Here is a 24,328-nt window from a genome sequence, read left to right on the forward strand (position 1 = left end):
AAAACAGCCACCAATTAAATTCTCAGTTGCCACTTCAAGTCCTTGCTGTGGAAGCCTTGGGCATCCCAAGGGCTGGTGCCTCCAGGCTGTGACACCAGTCCCTGTCAGAGGCTATGCACACACACACACAAACTTCCCTGAGGTTCCCTAGGAACCTGGTGCTCTCTGTGCCCAGCCCTGTCAGGACCCCAGTTCTGGGCTCCTCAGTACAAGAGAGACATGGAGCTCCTGGCGTGGATCCAGCAGAGGGCAATGAGGATGACTGGGGGACCGGAGCATCTCTCTTATGAGGAAAGGCTGAGGGAGCTGGGCCTTTGCGGTCTCGAGAAGAGATAACTAACAGGGGACCTTATCAATGCATATAAATATCTAACGCGGGAGTGCCAAGAGGATGGAGCCAGGCTCTGCTCGGTGGTGCCAAAGAATAGGACAAGAGGAAACGAGCAGAATCTGATGCACAGGAAGTTCCACCTGAACATGAGGAAGAACTCCTTTACTGTGCGGGTGATCACAGCTCAGAGAGGGTGTTGAGTGTCCCTCACTTGAGATACTGAAGAACGATCTGGATACAATCCTGTAGGATGACCCTGTTTGCCCAGGTAGGTTGAACCAGATGACCCACTGTGGTCCCTTTTCAACCTGACCTATTCTGTGATTTTGTGACTCCTCGGTGACTCCCAGAGTATGAGGCCACCCACAACCCCTCAGCCCTGCTCACCGCGGTGGTGGCTCAGCGCCAAAGCCTCAGCGCCAAAGCCTCAGCGCAAAGCCTCGGGGCCGCCCTCGCGGACACATCCCCGCACCCACAGCGCCCTTCACCCTCGGCGCTCCCGCCTCCGGTCTCCGCCCGATGCGGGGAGGAGCGGGAGGAGCGGGCGGGTTGGGCCGCGCCTGCGCTGCAGGGCGGGGGCAGCGGCCGCGCAGGGTGTGCGCAGCTGCCGCCGGTGCGTGGGGCCGCAGATGGAGCCTCCCCCCGGCGCCGCAGGTAGGGGCGGTCGACGGGCGGGCGAGCGAGGGGGAGGGAGGGAAAGAGGGAGGGAAGAAGGGAGGACGGCGGGGCAGCGGAGCGCCCTCCAGACATACTCCCCTCCACCCCCCGACCTCCTCTTCCTCACTGCCGCTCGCCTCGCTAGGGCTTCCTGTGGGAAACCCCCGTCGCTTTCCGCTGGCCCCTCACACCCGCCGGAGCGGGCGGTGGCCTGGGCTGCGGCGCACCGCCGGCGGGTGCTGGGAAGGGTCGCCCTGAGGGGCTCCGGCCCGTCCTCCGCAAGGTTCCCGGCGGACTGGGGCGTCCCCGCCGCCCTCAGCGGGCTCTCGCTGCCACCTCCCTCCTTCCCTCCTTGTCGCCCTGCTGCCGCCGCCGTGACCTCCAGCGGCCGGACGCGGGCCGCGGGCAGCTCTGGGGCGTCCAGGTGACTGTGAGTGCCTGCTGTAGCTTCTCTGGCTGTGTAACAAACGTAAAGGCAAAGCACCTAGGTTATGCGGTCCTCGGTTCGTGCTACCGAGATCTGGTCCGAGTGTTATAGACATGTGTCCGCAGGAGTGAATGTAAGTCCCTGGCCTTTATGCCCATGTAATGTTCGCTCATGTGCGCAGTTCCCGCGGCAGTTGCCCTCGGCCTGGTGTGTTAAAAGGCCATTTCCCTGTCACAGCGAGCCCAGCGAGGTGTGGGCCTGCTTCAGCTAACGCAAGATGTTGAGACTCCCGTAGGTGGTGGTGAACTGCAGTGGTCGTGCACCTCGGTCCTTGCAGCCTGTTGCTGCTTTTCCAAAAGCCGAAGAATGGTGGCCAAGGCCAGGCTCTCGGTTTCTGATGGAAACCTGGCCTGGACCTGGCTCTCCAGGCCTTGCAAACAAAGCGTTCATAGAGTAGTCAAGTTCTGGGTTTAGTGTTTGTATCCTCTAAGCATTGATCTGTTACTCAATTAAGAAAATGTTATAAAACTTACTGCTGCATTTCAGGTGGTGGATGCCCATCTACAGTGTAATTCTGCTTCCCAGTTATTATTACATCAGCCAATTCACAGATTTGGAGGATATTCTAAGTTGTAAGGTATCCACAAGGATCAATGAGTTTGACTCTTAAGTAAATGGTCCATAATGGGATCAAACCCCCAACCTTGGTGTCATTAGCAGCACATTCTAATCAACTGAGCTAATCCCAGTGATTCAACCTGTTGTGATTTCAGTGCAGAACAAAAAGGATGGCACCAAACACTGAAGTCATCAGCATTCTGCTTCCCTATTTATGTATATAGTGACATTTTCTGTCCCTCCCAAGCCATATGGTGGTTGTATGTTAGCTGTGGTTTAACTGCTGAAGGTGTATTTTGGTTACCTGCTATGTGACACCAATACTGAGATTCATCTGCTGAGCAGTGGCATTGCTTACTGACACCTGTCTAAATCTGCTACCTTGTTATCCACTATCTTTTGCTTCCCTCCCCCCACTCCCCATCAGTCTCTGGCTGTTACAGCTCTGTTGAAAACCTCAGAATGAACTAAAAGTGGAGATGTCTAAGTGAGGTAGCAGAGGAACTGGAACAACAGCTGCAAGAGGTGTGAGCTGCCCTGTTTGTATTAGTAAGGTGTTAACCCAGATACCCCGGTGTGGTAGATTTTAATGTCATCATTTTTAACTGCTTCTTGGCTCATACATGAGAAAAAAAGGAGGAGGATCACAGTTCTGTAAATTGTTGCCATGACTGATACTTCATTTTATGGTCACAAGAAACACAAGTATTCTCATGGCTTTGACAGGCAGTAGGGAGTGAATATCAAGGAGTCCTCTGAAACTCAGACTGTAGAACCTGTGAATTGTGTTGTGATTTGTATGTGAGGAGTTTTTTGATAGCCACAGTTTGGGAAGAAACTGTGGTTGTGTTGTTAGGTGTTTATATCCAGTAAATAAATTGGTAGATAAATATGTTCACAAAATGTTATGTTCATAAAATCATAGATTATCTTGAGTTGGAATAGACCCACAAGGATCACCAAGTCCAATTCCTGGCCCTGCACAGGACTTCTCCAAGAATCACATCATGTGCCTGAGAGTGTTGTCCAAATGTTTCTTGAACTCTGTCAGGCTTGGTGTCATGAGAACTTCCCTGGAGAGCCTGTTCCAGTGCCCAGCCACCATCTGGGTGAAAAACCTTTTCCTAATATCCAACTTAAAACCTCCCCTAACTCAGCTTAATGCCATTCCCTCAGCATGTCACTGGTCACCAGAGAGAAGAGATCAGTGTTTTCTTTTCTTCCCTTTGCGAGAAAGCTGTAGACTGCAATGAGGTCTCCCTTCAGTCTCCAGGCTGAGCAGACCAAGTGACCTCAGCTGCTCCTTGAGTGGCTCTAGGCCCTTCCTCTCCTCTAGGCCCCTCACCAACTTTGTAGCCCTCCTTTTCATGCTCCCCAAAAGTTTTATATGCTTCTTGTCTTGTGCTGCCCCAAACAGACAGGACTCATGGTGAGGTCCCCCCCCAATGCAGAGAAGACTGGGACAATCCCCTCCCTTGCCTGGGTGCCTGATGCACCCCAGGACACGCTTGGCCCTCCTGGCTCCCAGGGCACTGCTGACTCATATTCAACTTGCTATCGACCAGGACCCTCAGGTCTCTTTCCTCAGCGTTGCTCTCCAGATGCTTGTTCCTCAGTCTGTCTGTCCATCCAGAATTGCTCCGTCCCAGGTGCTAAATTGTGTTAAACTTCACATAGTTGGTGACTGTCCAGCCCTTAATTTGTCTAGGTCTTCCTGGAGGGTCTCTGCCTTTGAGGGAGTCAACAGCTCCTCCTAGATTAGGAAAACATTACATTATTTTGTTTTATCCTTCTCCAAAATGAATGTGCTTCAGCCCAGCATCGAATTTGATTTTTGTATGCACCACTTCCAAATCTACGTAGGGTGCTGTTTTTAGTAGTAGAGGCCATGTGTGTTATAAGAAAGCTCATTTTCTTTTTAATGTGCACTTGGTTATAGCTGTCATTTTCAGGTGGTGATGTCTGGATCCCTAGCTGAAGATTCACAGGTGTGTGAAGTGAAAGTGGAGTCATTGACAATAGCTGAGATAGACAGTACAGGTTTTGGTACCTATCCTTGACATAAGGCCTAAAAGCAGAGGGGCTGAAGACTGATTTAATATTTTTCCTAAGCTACTTAGTTCCAACAACTTAGTATGTCTATTTCTTCATGTCATGTGGAAGACTAGGTTGTTAAATACAACAGCAGTTTTATCAGTGGAAGGAGAAAATTGGGCTTGCAGAATGGATGTGACTTGTTTCAAAGTGGCAAGGGCAGTAAAACTAGAGCTAGAAGAATACACTGAAAAGAATGAAATTATAGCTTCAAAAGACAGAAAGGATAAAATAATGAGAGATAACACAGTGTTGAATTTAAAGAGCAAAAATACAGAAATAAAAGGAAAAGTTGCTTTTCAGCTGTTCTTTTTCAACTTTTAATTAAACTTCTTTGAGATAAGTTTTGTGATTAATAGTGTAAGTTGCCAGAATAACATCTGCAAGCCTTGTGTTAGTGTAACAGAAAGGCTTTTAGTCTTGTCACCTCTGTAACTTAAGAAAACACTGATGTGTTTTGATCATGTTCCTGATGTTGGTTTCAAGATCTTCATTCATTTGTATTATGTGTACTGATTGTTCATTAACTACGTAGGTGCAGAAGTCAAAGGTAGGTGTTGTGGTTTTTTTGTCTCTTAATCCTTACTTCCAGTTAAAGAAGTGTTTTAAATAATGCAGGAGGAATGGTATTTGGTCCTGTTATTCATAAGCCTTGCTCTTTATTTGTGTGTAGTATTCTTTATTTGGAATGAAGGGTGTAAGCTTTCTCTTGAAAGGAGTGGCTAAAGAGCTAAATATTCAAGCTCTCAAGAAGTTTGGGCAGATTTTTTTCTATAATGAAACTTTTGTGATTTGCATTGGTTTTCATTGCACCTTGCCACACACTTCTGAAAATTAGTAAGGAGGACTGTGTAGTGCTGGAGGAGCTGATTAATTGTATTGGGCATGGGTGGCAAATCTTAGGTGGTTAACATCTCCTCTTGTTATAACTGGGGAATTTGTTGGTTGTTAGATTTTCCTGCATCCCTTCTTCGTCCAGATATTGGGTACTTTGCTTTTTCTATGTCGGATTTACCTCTTAAGCTCTTGTCTTGTTTCTGATGCAAATTATTGCACGGGTTTTTATGTCACTGCTTAGCTCTATTTTATGTGAGCTGTTTGCTTTATACAATTTATACAGTTTGTGGTTTTTTTCAGGACCTTTCTCTGTTTCTCACTCTAAGTGGGAGTAAGCAATAAATTGGACACCATTCACTGTTAGTTAGAAAGGGTGTAGAAGAAGAAACAGGGGTTGTACACTTGGGAGTGGTTTCAGACAAGAGGTGCTCAAACGTGTGGGCTTGACTTTTTAAAAACCGTGCAACCCTATCCTATATGTAGGAATTGAATTGTGCCTGTGCTGTTAGTACATTTTGGCATCTCAGAAAAAAACCCGGAATGTGTATTTGGCTGCTGAAATCCTGCTGCATGGTTTTTTGTTTAAGTGGCAGAAAGCTGTGTTGAGGATTTTGTGTCAGTTACCAAGTGAAGCACTCAGAAGCTTTGTAGTGGTGGAATTAGGGCTGGCTCTGCTAGTTTAATCCTTGGTCAGTCTGTAGCCTTAAAACACATTCTGTGTTTTTTGCATTTTGCTGGAATTCTCATCTGTTGTCAGATGGGATTTGAGGTGGGCTGAGATGTTCCCTTTATATGTAGCTCACAACTTAAGTTTTCCTAACTGGCAGGTCTGTCATAGTTGAACAGTGGTACAGGCTTCGTGTTAACGCAGCTGCATTATTTCCAGTAGTAAATATTAAGTCCTAATCTGTAATTAATTTTCAGGCCCTGTAACTGGATTTGCTGTGTGATCAGCAGTGTAAAAATATCTCCTTGTGTTGGCTTGGCTTTACTTATAACTCACTAGATGTATGAGCATTTGCAATCTGCATGTAATTAACAAGAAAGTGTGCTTTGTCGGGTCTGCTTTTCCTTTTCTTTCTAGGTATTACAGACTTGCTGTAGTACAGCCATTGTTCACTTTTAGCAAACAGCATTCTTGTAATCCAGTACTGCCATATTGCAGGAACATGAGCCCCAAAGCAAAATGTAAGATAACAAATTCAGCCAGTGAAAAAGGTGAAAATTGACTTTGAGGTGATGATAGAATGGTGAGAAGTTAAAGCTTTGGAAATCTTCCGTGATGTTGTCATCCCTGTTCTCCATCTTAATTTAAAATGATGTCAGTATTAGAAAGATCTCAAAATCTGGAACTTTTCTAAATACAAATAAATTTATTAATATACATTTAAAGAAAAAAAAAAAGGATACTGCATAGAAAAACTGCATTGATAAGTTTCTTCTGCTTTTAAATCAGGGTTTCAGGGTATCACAGATCTAGTTTCTCTTGGATTATAACACTTCTGTCATTTCATATTGTCCTTCTCTACTTTAAAACCTCAGTAGAAAGTCACTACTTAAGACTCTAGTTTATATGCAAACACCGATGTGCAAATGAGATCACCAAACTCCGTAGCATTTCACATATGTATAAAGGTGTTTGTTTGGTCCCGGTCCATCATCTGTCAGTTCACACTGGATGTTTTTGACTGATAAAATCCTCTACCTTTAACAGGATCCTGCAGGGGTTTTAAGGACTGAGGTTTACAAAGCAGGATGCGGAAATTATTCTGTCGCTTTGACTCCATGAATTCCTTGTCGGTAAAGGCACAGAAGCCCTCCCAAAGGCTACAAGATTGGATACTTAAAGTATTAATTACCTTGATACATCAAATTACAATTGTAAGAAAAGACACTAAGATTTTAGAAAGATAAGTGGTTTTTTACTCCCATTACTTTAATGGGTCTATTTCTAAATGAACTTGTTCTGATGTGTGACTTAGTGTTTTCAAATAGAGGTTTTGAGTAGTAGATAATATAGTCAATGATACAGACTTTTTAGATAAGTTTTTGTGATGCACATATGCATAAATGATTCACATGAATTAACCTAAGAATGGTAATTTTTATTTAGTACAAGGGAATAAGCTAGGCAGAATAATGGAGATGAAAAATTTGAGTTGAATGCGTTCTTCTCCTGGAGGAGTACTAAGCTCTAATTATATTTGCTTATTCAAAACATTGTTATAGGTGCACTAAAATAGATTCGATTTTTTTGTAAAAAGAATGTAATGTCTAGTATCAATAGGCTGATTAATGAAAGGAACATTTGACAATAAGCAGGTAGTGGATGCTGTGCTGCTCCCTCTGTTCTTAAGGAAAGTTTACTTTTCCAGGGTATTTTTATAACTAGCTCATAGGCAAGTGTTTTAAAGCAAAACTTTGTAATGAAATGGAGTATTTACTTCACAGAAACAATTTTTACCAAGTGATATGAAGAATAACTGAATCCTCTAAATTAATGCAATTTTGCAACTTAGTTATAAACTTGTTATTCATTCTCCAAACCATCTCAAGTGTTGTGTATACTACAGGTCTGTATATGGAAAAAGTGACAGAATGGCTGTTAAATTCAAGTTTTAGTAGACTCATCATAGATGAAAATAAGGCCTTCCTTTCCAGGAAAACAGCTTCTTTACCATGGAGATTTTCTTTAAATGTGGTGTAGGTTAAAGAATGGTAATTCTGCCTGTATCTCCTTGGTTTTCTTCCCTTTTCACTTAAGTAACTCTACTCTTTCTAGTGCTGAAGTTCTCATTGATACTTTTTCAAGTTTTATTTCTTAGCTTAAAAAAGAAAAGCATCTTAGAAATCTGTCTACTCACAACTGCTTGCCTTTGATGGCAGCTGGTAGGAAAAAAATAGTAAGATGTATTAAAAAAGAAGGTCCCCTTTATGGCTCCACATTTCTCAACCAAGCCTTCAAAATAATGAAAGTGATTGTTTTTAAAATTTATGTATTTTGAGGAGTATTGTATTTTAACTTGGATTCTTGAACCTTGATTGAACTTTCTACAGCATTTTTGCAAATAACATAAGTGATGTTTAAAAGTTGATAGAAGTGGGATTTCAAGAAAAAAATTAGGTGGTAACCAGTTGCTAATTAAAATGATGTAAAGTTGTCAAAACTTTCTCTATTCTTCATATATACTGCGATTCTTAATGAAAAAGCAATAGTATTTAAAGTACTATTTTGAGCATTTTTTGAACATGAATAAATAAAAATCCCAAGAAAATCCAAATTACAGGTCATATAACTAGAAATGCACGTTTCAAAGACTGTTACTGGAATTGTTTGTCTCAGTTCCTCTTGGGTGCAGAAAGTATGAAGCTTCTTTAAGTATCTGAGTAGAGTAGATTTCAACTTTTCTGAGTAATCTGTGTCCCTGCTACCTGAAGTCAGGAAAGAGGTGAAAGCAGAACTGTAAATACCAGCAGGATGTATTAAAAGATGAGTAAGTCAGTTAGCTGTGTTGAATGAAGTGGGGAGATGATATGACTTTCTCTCAGGACAGTCTTCTAGAAAAGCTTTTGTCTTGGAATCCTCCTCTTGTAATAATAGTCTTCTAATTAATATGAGAAGCTGCTACAGTCCCTTTTGTTATTAGGACTGTAAAGCAGCTTTGTATTTCATTCTGCTCTTCCCCTTAAAGGTTAAAGATCTGCTGCCTGCAGCACAGGTCTACACTGTGCTCGTGTTGTTCTCCAGGCCATGCTGGGTCTTTTGGTCAGAGGCTAGAAAGTCAGGAAAGTATTTGTCATCTGTTTTCCCAGCTTCCATACAGAATGAAATTGATGTGTTCTTGTGGTTGAGATGTTCTTGTTCCTATTGATGTGTATTAGTTTTTTGGTGTTTGGTCATTTTTACAAAAATAATGAAAAATGTTAAACAGACCAGCTGTGGTCCTTGGCTTTCCATGGCAGAGCTTTTGCAGCTGAGGATTTTGATCAACCACAGAAGGCTATTATTACAACTGTAGTGTTGTGCCCTACATATTGTATGCAACAAGAGAACCACAAGCACTGAGATTTGCCAAAACCCACAGATTTTATTTGTTAAAAAATAAAAAAGTCTTAAATGTTTCTTAGTGATTTGGTGAAGAGGGATATTTCCCAGTTTAGTAAACTCTCTCTTTAATTCTTTGCACTGGGCTGAGGTTTTATGGAAAACCATTTCTCTTACAAAGCTATTCCCTTTTCTGTTGTTTTCTCCCCTTTTGTCTTTTTTTTTTTTTTTTTTTTCCCTGCAAGCTTGTAACTTCTTTAACTGTTCTTTATCATCTTCTCTGTTCCTTGTCCCCAGGAGGAGCATTCTGGAATCTGCTGATCAGTCTTTAGGAAACATTCAGTAGTTCTGTCACACAGATTCCTTGCCTACAGACTTACTCACATTTTCAAGGAGCTAGTGACTTAGCTGTAACCCCTGGAAGCCTGCATTTGGTTTTAATTCTGGCTAACGTCTATGTATGTTTTTACAAAATACATAGTTTTTAGTATTAAAAGCATTTAGTCTGTGTTTTGTAACCTTTACTTGATTAGTTGTGTTCATCCACCTCTTGTAATGTTTGATGGTACTTGGAAGTTTTGTCAGTAAGTAAGATAAGGGTAAAATCTCAGAGTATTAAATTGATCTGACAAACATGCCCAAGTTTGTGCTGACAGAGGGAGAAGAAAAAGCTGCTGCTAACATTTTTCTGGCCCTCTGGAAGCTGAGGGGTAACATGCTCTTGTTGGTTCACTTTGTGGTGAAAGGCCATGGTCTCTTCAAACAGCCTACCAAGAAGACCAGGAAAAGTGAGTGAAGGATGTGGGTGGGAACCAAAGGTATCAGCTTTCAAATGCAGAAGGCAAACTGTAGGAAAATATATTTCTTACCTGTCTGGGAATAATGTTTTCAAGATGAAATGAAACAGGAGTAAGACTGTTGAAATGCAGATTTTTCTGTAGGGACTAGTCTGCAGCAAATCCGGTATTAGGGTACGAATCACCTTTCTTAGTGCAGAGTAGTGAACGTTCAAAAGGGGAAAAAAGTACTTTTTCTGGAAACTGTAATATAGTTGAAAAAGAGCAAAAGGAATTGATGGTTTTTGAAGGAAAAACACTGTAATTGTAATGCAATGTAGAGTTTAGAATGAAGGAAGAATATTCAAATACTTAAGATGTTCCAGTTGAAACTCACAAGAAAATACAGTGCTGCCCAAATTGAACATCTGCATTTGAGCTATTTGGAGAGGTAGTTGCACCCAGAACCTGAAACTTAGACAGTATAAGGTAATTAAAATTGCTTGGGCTTTTCATAGAGTCAGGTTAGGTTTAACACCATCAAGTCCAACCATTATTAAGCACTTAATATTTTCTAATTAAAGATACAAAAGCAAAATCCTGTAAATACAAACATTTGTAAAATTTTAAAAAAAAATTAAAACTGATACTTCCCAACAGCAATTCTTCTAAAAACTGTAGATGAGTTTATAAATAGTCTTTACTGTCATTTTCTTTATACTGTTGAATAATTACCTTTGAATTACTGTTGTAGCTCTCTTTTCATTCTTCCTACTGGATGCTGCCCAGTGTCCTGATGTGCCCTCTCCTTCCTGCATTTTCAGCCTCTATAGACTTGACAACAGGGGACTAAAAAGAAGGAGTTTGCCTGGAGCACTATTCTGTCGTGGTTCTGGTTGAGCTGGTGTTAACACCAGTAACACACTCCTTGCTATCAGTCTTACGCCCCTTTTCTTTTGAATAATCAAACAGAAAATTGGGTGTGTAAGCTAAGAGAAAACCTGAAAATCCTTTCTGACTGTTCTGGGCTATCAGGGAGGTCTACTCTTTTGGAGTTTCCTTTTCTTTGCTTGCTTGCTTGCTTGTTTTTTTTTTCCAGATGGCCTTGTGTCCTGTTTCCCCTCCAGCCTTTAGCTGCATTCCTACCCACCTCTCTGTGTCAGTAGAGGGATAGCTGATCCTTGCACAGGAGCCCTGTGCTTTGTCATTGTGAAAATCGTGGATGCTTCCAGCCAGCTTTGCTAGTGGGGGAAGCCCAGCTGCTCTTCCCAGGCCCTAAAGACTTCTTTCCTCTCTGCTACATTTCCATATATGCTGTGGTATAAAAGTGGAACCTGTGCAGACCTGTGCAGGTCAGACTTGATGATCCTTGTGGGTCCCTTCCAACTCAGGATTTTCTATGATGCTAATTAGGGGAAGTAGATAAGTAGATCTAATTACTCCAAAGTGCTGAGAAGCACTTTTTTACAAGTATTTGAGTTAGTTTTCCGTTTTGACCTGCTTAGTCTCTGCCTGGTTAGGTGCATAATAATGATGATGTGATGGGGATGAGTGAGGGCAATGGGGAACTGGTAAAACTGCCTGTTGGGTGACAGGTAGCAACCCACTTGCTTTTAGCTGTGTTTGCATTTGTACATGATTCTGTGTACTCCAAGCAGCAATATAGCCAAGTTACATTTAGAAAAGAAAGCATGGGGAGCAGAAATTCAGGCTGTAATTTGGGCTACCGGTAGTCATGACAGTTCAGTTATATAGTGAACTAGATCAGAGAATTTATCTAGCTGAAAAATTGCCTACCAGGAAATTTATTTACCTTTAAATGAAATTAACTTCCTCTTTCATTCACTACAGACTGCTGAGCCTGTTTGTGTGGGCAGAGGGAAAACAGCATTATAGGGATGGGGAGAGGGCAGGAAGGCTGCAGTGCCAGCTTGCTTTGACTGGAGTGAGTAGAGCTGAGCCACGTAGACCGGTGGTGCCAGTTCCTGCCATGTCGTTCAGCTGAACTGATTTCTCCTGTTTACAAAACATGCTTGGAAGTTTTCTGACAGCTTTCTGTTGTCTGTAGCCTATGTACTGTACCAAGTGTTTGGTACAATAATTGCACTGATACACTGCAGAAAGTTAAAATGAAGGATATTTGTAATTATTGTATCTCATGAAAATCAGAGCATGGAAGCAAATCTAAGTCATGAGCTATTTGTTTTTAGTGTTTTTGTTGTATGTACAGAATAGACCTTTTCTGTGCTAGAAATGCTAAGAAAGATATTTTGAGGAGAAATGTCTTTAATTCAGATTCTGTATATTGCTCATTGTAATCCTCTGTTTTGTTGACAGATTCCACTAGTAATACACATATGCAGTACTGTGTAATCTCATAATGTAATCTCTTAGCATTAGCAAACTTTAAAAGATGATTTAAGAATGACTAATGTTAGTTCAAGTTGTTTTTTTATGGAGAAGTAACCAAAAATGCTCTGAAAAATACAATGTTTGAAAGCTGTAGGTAACTTAAAACCTGCTTCTTTCCTTCATTTCAATACATTGCACATTTACCTTTTCTTCATCTTTTTTTTAATAACCGATTTTAAAATGAAATTATTGTAACCCAAAATAACTGATGGTATCTGACAGTAGGGTTTTCATAGTGTGAGCATCCCAACTGATGCTATTCTGAAATGTAGTATCAACATCAAAGGATCAAGAAATAGTGTGCTTGAAGATGAAAACCAGGTATTTGGTGTAAATGCGTAGGACTATACAGTGTTCTGAGCAAATGTCCTTTAAAGGGTTTTAAACTCAGAAGCTAAGAAGTAAAAAACTGTTCTTGATAAATTCTCATCCCTTCATTTTGAGGAAAGTAGATTTGGAAAAATAGTAGCTTTTTTTCCTGATGGTCTGTGTTGTTTATTCTAAATCACTAGCTGTACTCAAGAGAATTCTGGAGACAACCGAAAACAAACTGCAACTGTACTTTCAAGTACAGAAATCAGGCAGCAGCATTTCTTCTTTTTAAATTGGATTGCTCAGTAAAATAGCTCCTAGATCCTCCATTGAAGAGACTTAGTTTTTGTCTGAAGAACTGAAGTCTTCCACGTAGCCATACAAATTCTAGGTTGTGCTCTAGTATGTGCTATGTTTTTCAGCTTTGTGTCAGTGAATAAAAGAGTACATACAGATCATGTTTGTATAAAAATACTGCTATCCTGAAATAAAAGTATTTAACTGCTGTGCTGTCTGTATGCAGATGTTTTATTTAGTAAAGCAGAAATTCAAATGTGCTGCCAGAATTTGCTCCTTTACTTTTGGTTCATTATACACATTAAACAGAGTAGAAATACTCAGGATAATGCTCATATTTGTATCTGAGCAAATTTTTAACTTTCCATCCTTTTGATCTGTGTGGTCCTTCCGTGGTACTTTCTGCAGCTGTTTGTGACAATTTTAGTGTACTTGTGTATGTTATATAAACAATGCCATGTTATTTCTTTAGATTGACTTTTTCTGAGGGATAGATAATTTTTTTTTTCAAAAATATCTTTTTTTCACTGTTGCAGAAAATTCAAAGCTGAGACATGTAGAAAAAGATGTTTTGATACCACAAATAATGAGGGATCGAGCCAAGGAGCTGTGTTCAGATAAGGTGCAAGGTAAGAGTCAAATATTCATTAGGAGATCAGATGTACTCACTTTTGTGCCCTGAATATAATCCTTGTTTTTGAAATCATGTAGTCAGAGATTTTGTATGTGTGATCTGCATCTTATCAGTTCACTGTGAAACCAGTATTGAAGCATATAAATCTGCTGTGTTGGCTTTGGCTGCTTGGTGATGTGGACTATTTTCCAAAATGACTTGTTCTCAAGGGCTGTAGAATTTGGTATGATTAATACAAAAGTTTTCACATCTCAGTCTGGACTATGTGGTGCAGAGCAGCGCAAGAGTTATTGTGTTTCTGTGTGTATTATTTAATACTTACATAAATTAAATTGCCTCATGTAAACCTTCAGTTAAGGCATCTCTCATTATAATAAATTTGTTTAAATATCCCCAACTGACTGCATCCTTTCCCTGCCCCAGCACTGAGATGGTCTGTGCACATGAACACACACATGTTACTAGACAAATGTTGAAACAGGGTGATGCAGTGCACTTCTGTTTTTATTTTCTGTTGAGGAGTACTGGACAATAACTCTTTAAAGTGATGTCACCACCTCTGCTGAGAGCTACTTACATACAGGTTAGCCAAGAATACTGCTATAAGAGGGATGTAAGAATGGATGAAAAGCCACAGATTTACTCTGTACAAATGTTGGCTTTTAGTAGAGGGCATTTGCATCCAGTCATCCAGATCTGTGCTCTCTAAACTCCTTTTGTTCATGCACCCCTTCGGTAAAGAAATTTCTGACTGCACAATCCCAATATATTCATTTATAAGTTAGTAAATGTATCACTGTACTTGTATGTTATGGACATTATAAAACATAAAAATAGAAGTTAAAAAAGGATGAGATAAAAATGAAATAAACAGTACTTTAAAATATTTTTAAGCTATTTATCAATCTAAAAGGATTACTGTTAATAACAGTACTTCTTGTTGAGATCTATATGACTGAACAGCATAATAATTTTTAAAATCTTTAACACTGTTATATTGGAATTTGAATGTCTGGTTGTAAGTTCAGTTTATTTCAGTACTTGATCTTAATGGGTGTCATGCCTGAAAAATATGTCTTGCAGAGATGCATAGATCCCCATGGTAGAAGTACATACTTGCTTGCACTTACCAAATTTTACTTTTTGAAAATATAAAAGTATTTTGAAAAATACTCATTTTTCAGTCCTATCCAGAAGTTTTGCAAAGGTTTTGCTTGAAATTGGGCTAGTAAATGATCCTTTCACCTGATGTCAATCAGTTGTTCTTCCAAGCTAATGTGAGAAGGTGTTGCATGTCAGTGTTTTCAACCTAAAACTCTGCTTGGGACGATTTTTAACAGGTCAGAGAGTTCTGTTTTTATCCTTTTAAAGTGTACATATATAGATGAGGTTTTCATAGGTGACGCATGTTTTGTTCACCAACAAAACCAAACCAAAAATTAGATCATTAGGTGAACATATCCAAATACCTGTTTTCAAGATGCTTTCTCCAAAGCACAAGTTTCTTTTGCAAAGGAGTTACTTCCTTACTCGTTGTTAAAATGACACCTTCACCTTGAAGGGGCATGTTGAATGTTTAGTTTTTGGAAATTCCTGCTAGGTAGCAAACTGCTCACAGCCACTAGTCATCACCAAAAAGGTCAGTGAATTTGGAGTACTTGTCAAACCTGACACATTTTTTTAGAAAAGACAACTCTTTTAAGCACTTTGCCATGAGTTATCCAGAAAACCTCTGTGTGGTGCCAGCGGTTTTCATGGACCCTCCCCACCTCATTACAAACTCTGATAAAGGTGCCACTGTTTGAAGGGCTTGTTTTTGTCAAGTTCTAACATTGATGTCATCCCTGTAGCATTTTGTGCACTCCTGACTCCAACCACTTTGCTGCAATAGCTCACCCCTGAGGGATGCAGTGAGGAAGTTTCGTGTGCAGTGCTCTCTGTAGCCTGGGTCTGGAATCCCTTTTTTATTCCAGTCAAAGCAGCTGCTCCATCAGTGGCTACATTTGCACAGTTTTTCTATAATACATTGTTTTTTATTCAGGAAACTTCTTGTTGAGAATAGATCTTCTCCAGTACATCTTTCCTTCAGTGGCTCACAAAAAAAAAAAAGGTCTTTGTGCATTTCATTGTTGAAATGCTGTTGAAATGCAAATACCACAAGGTGAGAGAAGTTAGAAACTTCTGTAATTTCACTCAGCTGTATAGCAAACCTTCCACACCGTTTAACTTGTTTTCACACTTGTTTCTTCAAGTATTCAGCAGTGTCTTCTGTGCTCTTCCAACACTATTTACTGACAAAGGAGTGCATTTTAGTTTGTTGCCATATTGTTTTCCCTGAATTATTTCAGTGACTTTTACCATGGCAGGAAGAACAATTGTTTCCCCAATGGCACGTATTTGTATTTTGCTATTATTTAAGAAACTTCAAAGGAAGTTTCTGAAGTTTTTATCACTAGGTTTAGAGTAAAGTCCGGGGAAAGTGAACAAGTGTATTTTTAAGCAGCTGCTTTTAGAGGTTCTCCAAAAAATATGAAAAAGTAGTGTTACAGTAATATCTGCAAAAGGAAAGGTCATCATGTAACAGGTGCCTTCCAGTGCTGCCAGAAGGACTTAACAGACCTTTTTTTTTCATTTGAAGAAAAGTTGAATCATTTTTACTTTGAACTCTATACCTTTTGGGGAAGAAAACTGAAGATGAAAAGCAGTTGCAGCAATGTGGGTCATTTGAAAGAAGATGTCGATTAAAAGTATTTTGAGAGCTTGCTATTTGTATAATATTGTTTGAGGTTAACCAAACAATGTGTATGTGTTGTTCTCCTCTGAACTTTCTCTGTGTAACATGACTTGTAACATGACTTTGGTTTCAGCATCTTCATTTTCTGTGGCAGCAACCAGTGTTGCTTGCAATGTAGGTTCTTGAGCTGTGAGTTGTGGACCATTACCTTGAAGCTTCTCCATCTTTTTCTTTCTATAAATTTTAAAGCCAAATGTTCCAGTTTTTCTCTTTCTGTGATGTTAGGCAAAACTATAATTTCTTCCTTCTTTCTCCTGTATAGAGTTTAGTTGTATATCTTTAGGAAAATAAGGTTCATGGATACATCTATCTCCTGTCATTCCTCTGTCACCTGTAAGCCAGCTTTGATCAAATTGTGTGAAAATTAGAAGTGGAAACTGAGTATTTCTGAAACAATTTTTCTTTATCAAATAGGCAAGCAAAACCCCACATTGATACCTGTATTAAAATAAAAAGGTGGTAGCATAGCTTCAGTTGTTTTGTTGTACACCTTTTTATCTGGATGGAGGGGAGAGACCAAACCATGGGAAATGAAGCTTAAGCAGTTTTGTTATCAGTAGATTTATCATCTCACAAATCTATTGTGAGATTATTCCTGGAATAAATTTGTCTTGTTAGTACACAGGGATAGGTGTTAATCAGAGTAAATAGGCTATGCTTTTTATGCTGTAAACAATTATAAGCTATGAACATAAGCTGTGTAATTAAGTAATCAAAGCTCCTGCGACTTGGTTTGTGTGCTGTGGAGTGCATACACATGCATGAAATGGAGTTGTTTACACTGAGGGCAGAGGTACTCATTTAACTTTCTCTCAATATAGGATTTTTCTGCTTTATGCTAAGTTTATGTTTTAGAAACTCCTATTAGTAGACCTTTGTTTCTTTCTGTCTTTAGGAAATTGTGATAAATGCATCGGTAGTATAGGAAATAAAGCTATTCCACAAGTATGGGCCTTTACAATTGGCTTGATCAGGCTGGGTTCACATGTGTCCCTATGGGGAGCCCCTGTACATTCAATAGTGCTCTGCATGAGCACAGGGGTCCATCTGTACCCAGCCCGGTACCTTAGCCTGCAGCTATACCACCTAGAGCTGTGTGCTTATCAGAGCTAATAATGCAAGTAATGACAGCCTGTCCAGCACGTGTTCCAGAGCCATCCAGGGAAAAGAAACCCCAAGGGTTACAAAAATAAATAAAAAGTAAAGGTTTTGTTAACTTAAGAAGTGATCCTGCTACCCTAGTGCACAGTTAAATGGGTGGCTCATTGCTGTGCTTGGTTGTTAGCCTACCAAAATGGCTTAGGGATGAAATAACCATGGAAAATATGTCCACCTGATAATTTTCAAGAACAATTAAGTATTGTGTCTGGTCATATTTCATTTTACTTAGATCATTTAAATTTGCTTACAACTTTATTTTCAGATTGTTCCAGTATAAGTTCTTGTGTGTGCTGCATGTTACTTAAGAATTTTGTATCTCTCAGTTTCCGAATAATTTTTGTGTGATTTAAGAGTTTTCAAGCACTTTGTTCAGTGAAAATGGATATGTTAGTAATTTTGTTAACTTGGGTAGTAATTCTGTTAACATGCTTTCTGGGAAACACTAGTCAATTTTCTGTGACCATTATGTAAATTTGCTTTATTGTGTTCATATCCATGCACACTGTATGCGTGTATGTGAAATTGTGGCCGAAAGTGTTAAAAAACAAGCAAACAAAAAACCCCAACAACAGTGTCATACAGGAATGTTTCACTGTAATTTTACAAACTGTAGCATGAGTTTGCCTGAAATAATATTAAATTATATATTTCTGTATCAGCATGTCCTTGGCATTTTAAACCTAAGTAGCTAAAAGGATTGTTTACTAGCCATTGCCTCCCTCACGTATTGCTTTTATGAAATAATTTCTGAAGCAAGCTGTTTTCCTGGTTTGCTTTAATTTCCAGTTATAAAATTTAAATATGAATAAGCCTCTTCATCAGAATGATGATCTTTAGCACATCAAAAGTTCTGTAATTTCATCCAGCTGTGCTTTGCTTTCCATGACTCCATGCTCTAGAACTAGGGACAGTTATGGAAAAAACTGCAAGAGCTGTGGTTGACTCTTGACCATTTCTACAGAAAAATTTGTCTTAATTTCTTGAGAGCACTTACTTCGCTGTTAGAAGTTACGGATTCTGAAACTGAGCTGATGGCGTTTTTTTTGGTAACAGAAATACACAAACTTGGACTATCAGCTTAATTTGGTTTAATTTTGGGTTACTTGGCTTGGAAAATAGAAACAGCTGACTGACTTTGAGATGTTGTGGGTTTAGACTGTGAAGAAGTTGTCTTGAATTGAGATCCCAAAAAGAAATTACTGGGTCACAGAGTCAGTCTTGAAATAAATTAGTTCTGTATTATATTCATTGTAGATGTTTTGTGTATTTGTTGTATTGTTAAGCATTTCTGCCCACCTTCCAAAACCTCACAGCCTTTTTTTCTGGGAGAAGAACAACTTCCTCCAGAGATAAGGGGTTTAAGTTCTATTTTCGTCTGAATTTTTTTGTTTGTTACTGGTACATCATCTGCATTTGGGTCTTTAAGGTCACCAAGAGGGACCTGCAGACATCTTCTGTAACTGATGCTCCTTCGTAGGGTTCAAGGATTCAAACAGGAAATGGAACTACATGCTTTTCAGGGTGAATATGGGGATAGATAGTTCAACTCCGCCTGGTTCTGCCAGTAGAAAGATGGTGAAGTAAATGTAGCCATTTCTTATTTGAAGCATATTGTGAGAAACATCCATTGATCAAGATGACAAGTTGTTCTGTCCCTTTAAAAAAAGAAAATTAATTAATTTTAAAATTTTTTGTGAGAGACACACCAGGAAGGTATTTGTAACTTGTGCCAAGTTGAGGACCTTCACTGGAGAACAGTTATGATCATTCTGTTGCCTGTAGGAGCTGTGTAATTAAAGCAACTGGAGTCACATTGCTGAAAAAATCTCATGATACTTGGCAGGGCTTTAAGAAATGGTTGGGAAAGTGTGGCTGGAAAAGGACATTTCCAAGCAACCACCCTCCTCCCATTCTCCAGATTTCCCATTAGCCCTCTCCTCCTCAGGGCTCATGTTGATACTTAGTGAAGATGATGGGATGCAACACTACTGCAGGCTTCTCTACAGTTGAGCATGACCAGTGTCATCCAGAGTTTTGATAATGTGCAGTTACTCAACAGTCCTGTCACTGACATTATCTCTGTCCCCGTAGGGGCCACCTGCTCTAGACCATGACCCTTACACCTGACATATCAAGGTCCATAAATCCAAAGAAATTTCTGATTGAACTACATGTGGTGCTGTACATTTAAATGCCCAAAACACACCTCTAGATATTCCTTCTTTAAAAAAAACCTATTTTTACATATAGTTTTCTGTCAGAAATGCAGATAATGAAATGTGTGAAATCCTTAGCAAATTTTCCTTGATGTTGCTCACTTACCTTGGTATTGCAGGCCAAGTTCTGTTAATTGTTGCCAACCCTTGTTGGATGCGGAGGGAGGATTAACCTGTTGGTACCTACAGTCCTGACACCAGAAGATGCTAAGACTGATAGTAGAGGGAAATTACGTGACAGCTCTACTTAAAAATTTTGATGAGTCTTCTTGTATTAAAGCAAATTGAAACTAAAGTCACCATTTACAGCTGAACTTCTCTATCCACTTTGCCTCATTGTGAAAATACAGTCCTTAAAATTTTTTTTTTAAGTTCACGTGTCTTAGCAGTATCTGAGAACACAGTGATCTGCTAATTGACCAAAGCAAAAAGATCAAGTGACTGATAAAAATCAATGAGTTAACAAGACAGCTGCTGGTACCTTTTTTTAGATTGAGCTGCTGTGATCAGAAATTGCTTATATGTGCTTATGTCCATATTATTCAGAGTTTGATGGAAAACCTGAGTGGTTACATGGGAGGAATCATAGATTTGTTATGACTACAGTATCCTTCTCTTATGAGAATGAAAAAAAAGAATGCTGCATTATTATCTGCAACTTCATTTTTGTGAGAGGAAGGTTAGTATAATTTGGGGACGTAGTTTCAATTCAGCAGGTGGAGAATGGAAGAAAACTGTTGTCCTCTGTTGCTGTGTTTATTATCTGAATATTGAAGTATATTATCATCATATTGTGTGTGACCACATGACCCTGTAGGAAGCTGTTGATATTACATTATGTTGTATGTGTTGTGCAGTTGTCAGTTATTGAAATTATTTTAGATGTTTCAATAGTTATATTTAGTACAGGTAGTAAATTACTATGTGCTTTTTTTCTGGCTAGCGTTCCTCAAGAGTAAGATGCTGAATTTTTACATGATGTTCTTGTTTGCACACAATTGCTTTTATTTTGGAAAAAATTATTCAGTGCTATATATTTCCAATGAGCATTTACTCTCATCACATTTAACTATGTGAATTAATACAATCTCTAGAGGGATTATGGTATATTGAGCTTTGCTCCAACAAACTGGGCAGAGAGAACAGCTATATGTAAATTAGAATTTGAAGAAATGAGATTCTAGATCTGTGTGGGTTTGTTTGTTTGTTTGTGTGAATGATAACAGCATTAACTACCCTAAGGTAATTTATAGAAAAGATATATCAGGGCATACTGTATTGCTTTCAGTGTTCTAACTAGTTTGTAGGACTTCGGAGAAAATGTTCAGGGTGGGAACTTGTCCTGTTTGATTATTTTTGTTCTTTCCCCCTCCATGTCATTTCAACCCAGCTGATGACAAGAAATGGGTCAGACTGCTAGCTTTACCACTGCAACTTAGTTTGTGGGGATTTTTTTTTTTTTTAATTTATTAGGGAATGGAACAGCTTTTACAGGGACAAAGAGAAATGAAATCACTTTCAGTGAAAGAAAGAGGCCTCATTATAGTCACCAACAGCAGTTATTGACAGCTACACTTCCTATTAACAAGGAGCATTTAAGAGTTTGGCTGTTGGATCTTTGGACTTGATCTAATTTGCTAGCATTAATTAGTTTCTTTTGAGCACAGACACTTGGTGCTCACAGCTATAGATTTAGAGGACTAATTAGGACAGAAAATTGAACAGAATGGGGTAAGGCATTAACCTTCAACCATTACCAGCTGGGGCTCTGATAAAGACCACAGAGTCCAAATGCTCCTATTCATGCAAAGAGTACTCTAATGAATATCAATTTCAGCCAGGTTGCCATATCTTACGAGCCTTGTCTTGATTTTGGTTCTCTTACCTGGTAGAGATTTTTATGTATGGATATTAAAGTGATATTGGTAGTTTAGAGCTCATAGATGAGAACCTCGAGAGGTTATCTATGTTTTGTCCAGTCTTTCAATTTGCTTTTCTCAAGTTACAGATTTTATTGGTTTCCAGCTAAGATCCTGAATTTCAAATTGATTTCCCTGTCCAGCATAAATATATTAACATAGCCCAGGTTAATTACATGTTCTTAACTAATGCTGGTTTAAATAGAGGATGCCTGTGTGGTTTTTGGATTATTTTAATACATGATAGTAATATCCATGACAAGAGCACTCACCAAACTAACTGCTGAAAGTTGAACAATAGGATTGCTTCTTTTGCAGCTCTTATGGTGAGATACAATTATTGTATTGTGGTGTTTAGTTGGTAAGCCAGTTTTAGGAGGAAAATACTCTTCCAGACTATAGATTCATAGTGTTTTAGCATCTGCAGAATGGGAGTACTTTAACTGTATGTAAGGAAAGGAAAAAACCAATTGCCTTTGTCCTTTTGTATAATTTCTTAGAATGCTGGAAGAGTTGAACTTGAAATGAAGCATCAGGATCATCAGTTGTTTCTACCCTTTGGTCATATTACTACTCCCTGACAAACTCCCCATTAAATCTGAATCATTGTTGCTGTCTTCATTTGACTTCTGTACCTGGAAATTCTTTGCCTAGTGATGAGAAAAGTGTAAAAGTCTCTTCTCTGTCATAATTTCTCCAAACTTGTTTTTTTGGGAATGGCGCTAGCTTTGATGTATATGGCTTTTATGTGCTCTAATTATTTCCTGTTCTCCATTAGTGCACTCTACAGTGGTAGATTGAATAGCTGGTTTCATGTCTTAGGGTCCTGCTGAGGTAAGATTGGCACAAACTATAAAAATAGAGAAATTGAACCTTGCCTGTATCTACTGATCTTGGGGTATTTCATGGTGTTTAGATCAGTCTTTAGGGAACCCCGTGAGGTGAGTGTCCATAGTGGAGGAGACATGGTCAAGTGCTGCTCCCAACAAAAGAGCAAGGGTAGCCTGATTATGGTTCTAGCCACTTACTAATGCCTTTTTCCCAGATATTATATACAGTATTTGCTGATCTCATAGTTTTCTTTCCCAGTGGACACATTTTGATTCTTCTGTGTCAGTCATTCTTACTACCAGCAAGTGAGCGCAAACTTGGGATTCTGTAAGGGGTTTTTTGCATCCATTCTGTTGATGGTGGTGATAACCTAGGGGTGCAGCGTTAGAATGTTGCAGGAAGGTGTTACTGTGGCGTAGGTGGACAGAGCAATGCACTATTCGTGGCAGTACATGTGACTCACAGTAGCTGTTATTTTCGCTGCCTGTCCTTTACAGTGTATTAAGTAGTTGCTCTGCAGTTTTGGATTATAAACCCCTCTTAGATACTACATTCAACAGTTACAGAGTTAGCACTTAGTGTAAATAAATCTTAATAGTTTTAAGAGGTCATGCTGTATTCCCATTGTCTGTGTATAAATATTTATGTTGTATATGAATTATTAATATTACCCTGGGGTTGCTTTCACACAGAAAATAGGTTATTTTTAAACTATTGAAGTCAGAATGTGTTGTATAGGTACCACTAGGTTCAGCAGTGGAAAATAAAACTTAGTTTGGTCAAAAAGTAGCTACTTTTTGTATTCAGAAATACAATAAATAGTGAGCATTCAGGCAGCCTAAAAGCAATGTATTGACCTTGTATTCAGCATAGGGTGATAGGAGAAAGCTTCTGTCCATTCTTTAGAAAACACATGACGTTGACAAGTGTATTTGCCAAAGAAAATTGCTTATCCGAATCTCAGAAATTGAAGTGAAGCTCAACAGGAATTAATAATAAATGGAAATCAGAATAGGAGTTGTGATTTTACATAATATGCTTTGATTTAATGAGGCGGTGGATTATGAGAGCTGTAGTTCTGATCTCCATTTTTTCCTGTAGGTTGGAGACCTATACCTGTTGTGCATATCTTTGTGTAGAATGTTATGAGTCAGCAGAGCCAGCCAAAAAAAAGGGGCAGAAATCACAGGTCTTATCAGACAATGAGGGAACCCAAGTAAAAGTTGAACTGTAGTTTGGCAAATACACTTTCAACAAGATGTGGTGTTCTAAGTGTTCTTCATTGCTTTCTGAAAACAATGAAATCTCAAGTTTTCATGCTGTTTTGGAATGAAAACTTTTTAAGCTTCTTTTTCCAAGTAGAACAGTAGTTCTAAAGATTGCGTAGCTCAAACTGAGTTGTCCCTCTAGCACTTATTCTTTGATGTAGTAGTTAATTGGCCATGTGGTAACAACATTGACAATACACAAGGTTGTTTTTATAGTAGAAACAATGTTGCCTGTTGATGAGTAAAACTATGCTCTTGTAAATTATTTTTAAGGTCCTTTTAATAACAACAGCAACAAAAAATAATCCACCTCTTTCCCACCCCCAGTTTTGTTGCTGTTGTAATTGCTTTCCAGTAGTTATCTCTGTGGTGCTGCCTAGAAAAAGAGTAGGGAGATTTATGCTCTGAAGAGTGTTCTACTTAAAGGTCTGATGCCTGAGAAAGGAGTAAAGGCTACATAATGAAAGGTCATAAAACATTTGTGCTGTATTGTCATCCCTCTGAATTTTATTTTTAATAGTCTTGCAGAAAGGAGTGCCTGTAATGTTTGCTGCCTCAGATCTGGATAGATGCCTCTACAGGAAGTGTAATTGTATAACAGAAGGCAAGAGGTGTTTTGGATGAGGAACCAAGAGGTGCAGAGCTGGTCAGAGGATAGGAAAGGGGATGGTCAAGGAATGCTAGAGCTGTACAGAGCTT

At 39.3% G+C, this 24,328-nt stretch overlaps 1 protein-coding gene across 1 annotated transcript in view; it reads left to right on the plus strand.

Annotated features, from left to right (window-relative positions):
- Window positions 1-861: 861 nt before the first annotated feature.
- Window positions 862-24,328, plus strand: part of CMC1 (C-X9-C motif containing 1) — a 42,216-nt gene continuing 18,749 nt past the window's right edge. The window contains exons 1-2 of the mRNA XM_082278618.1: window positions 862-985; window positions 13,343-13,435. Coding sequence (XP_082134744.1) covers window positions 961-985; window positions 13,343-13,435 — 118 coding nt within the window. The 5' untranslated portion in view covers window positions 862-960. The remainder of the gene's footprint in view (window positions 986-13,342; window positions 13,436-24,328) is intronic.

The sequence above is a fragment of the Coloeus monedula genome (genome assembly GCF_965178545.1).
Source record: "Coloeus monedula genome assembly, chromosome: 1".
Classification (NCBI taxonomy): domain Eukaryota; kingdom Metazoa; phylum Chordata; class Aves; order Passeriformes; family Corvidae; genus Coloeus; species Coloeus monedula.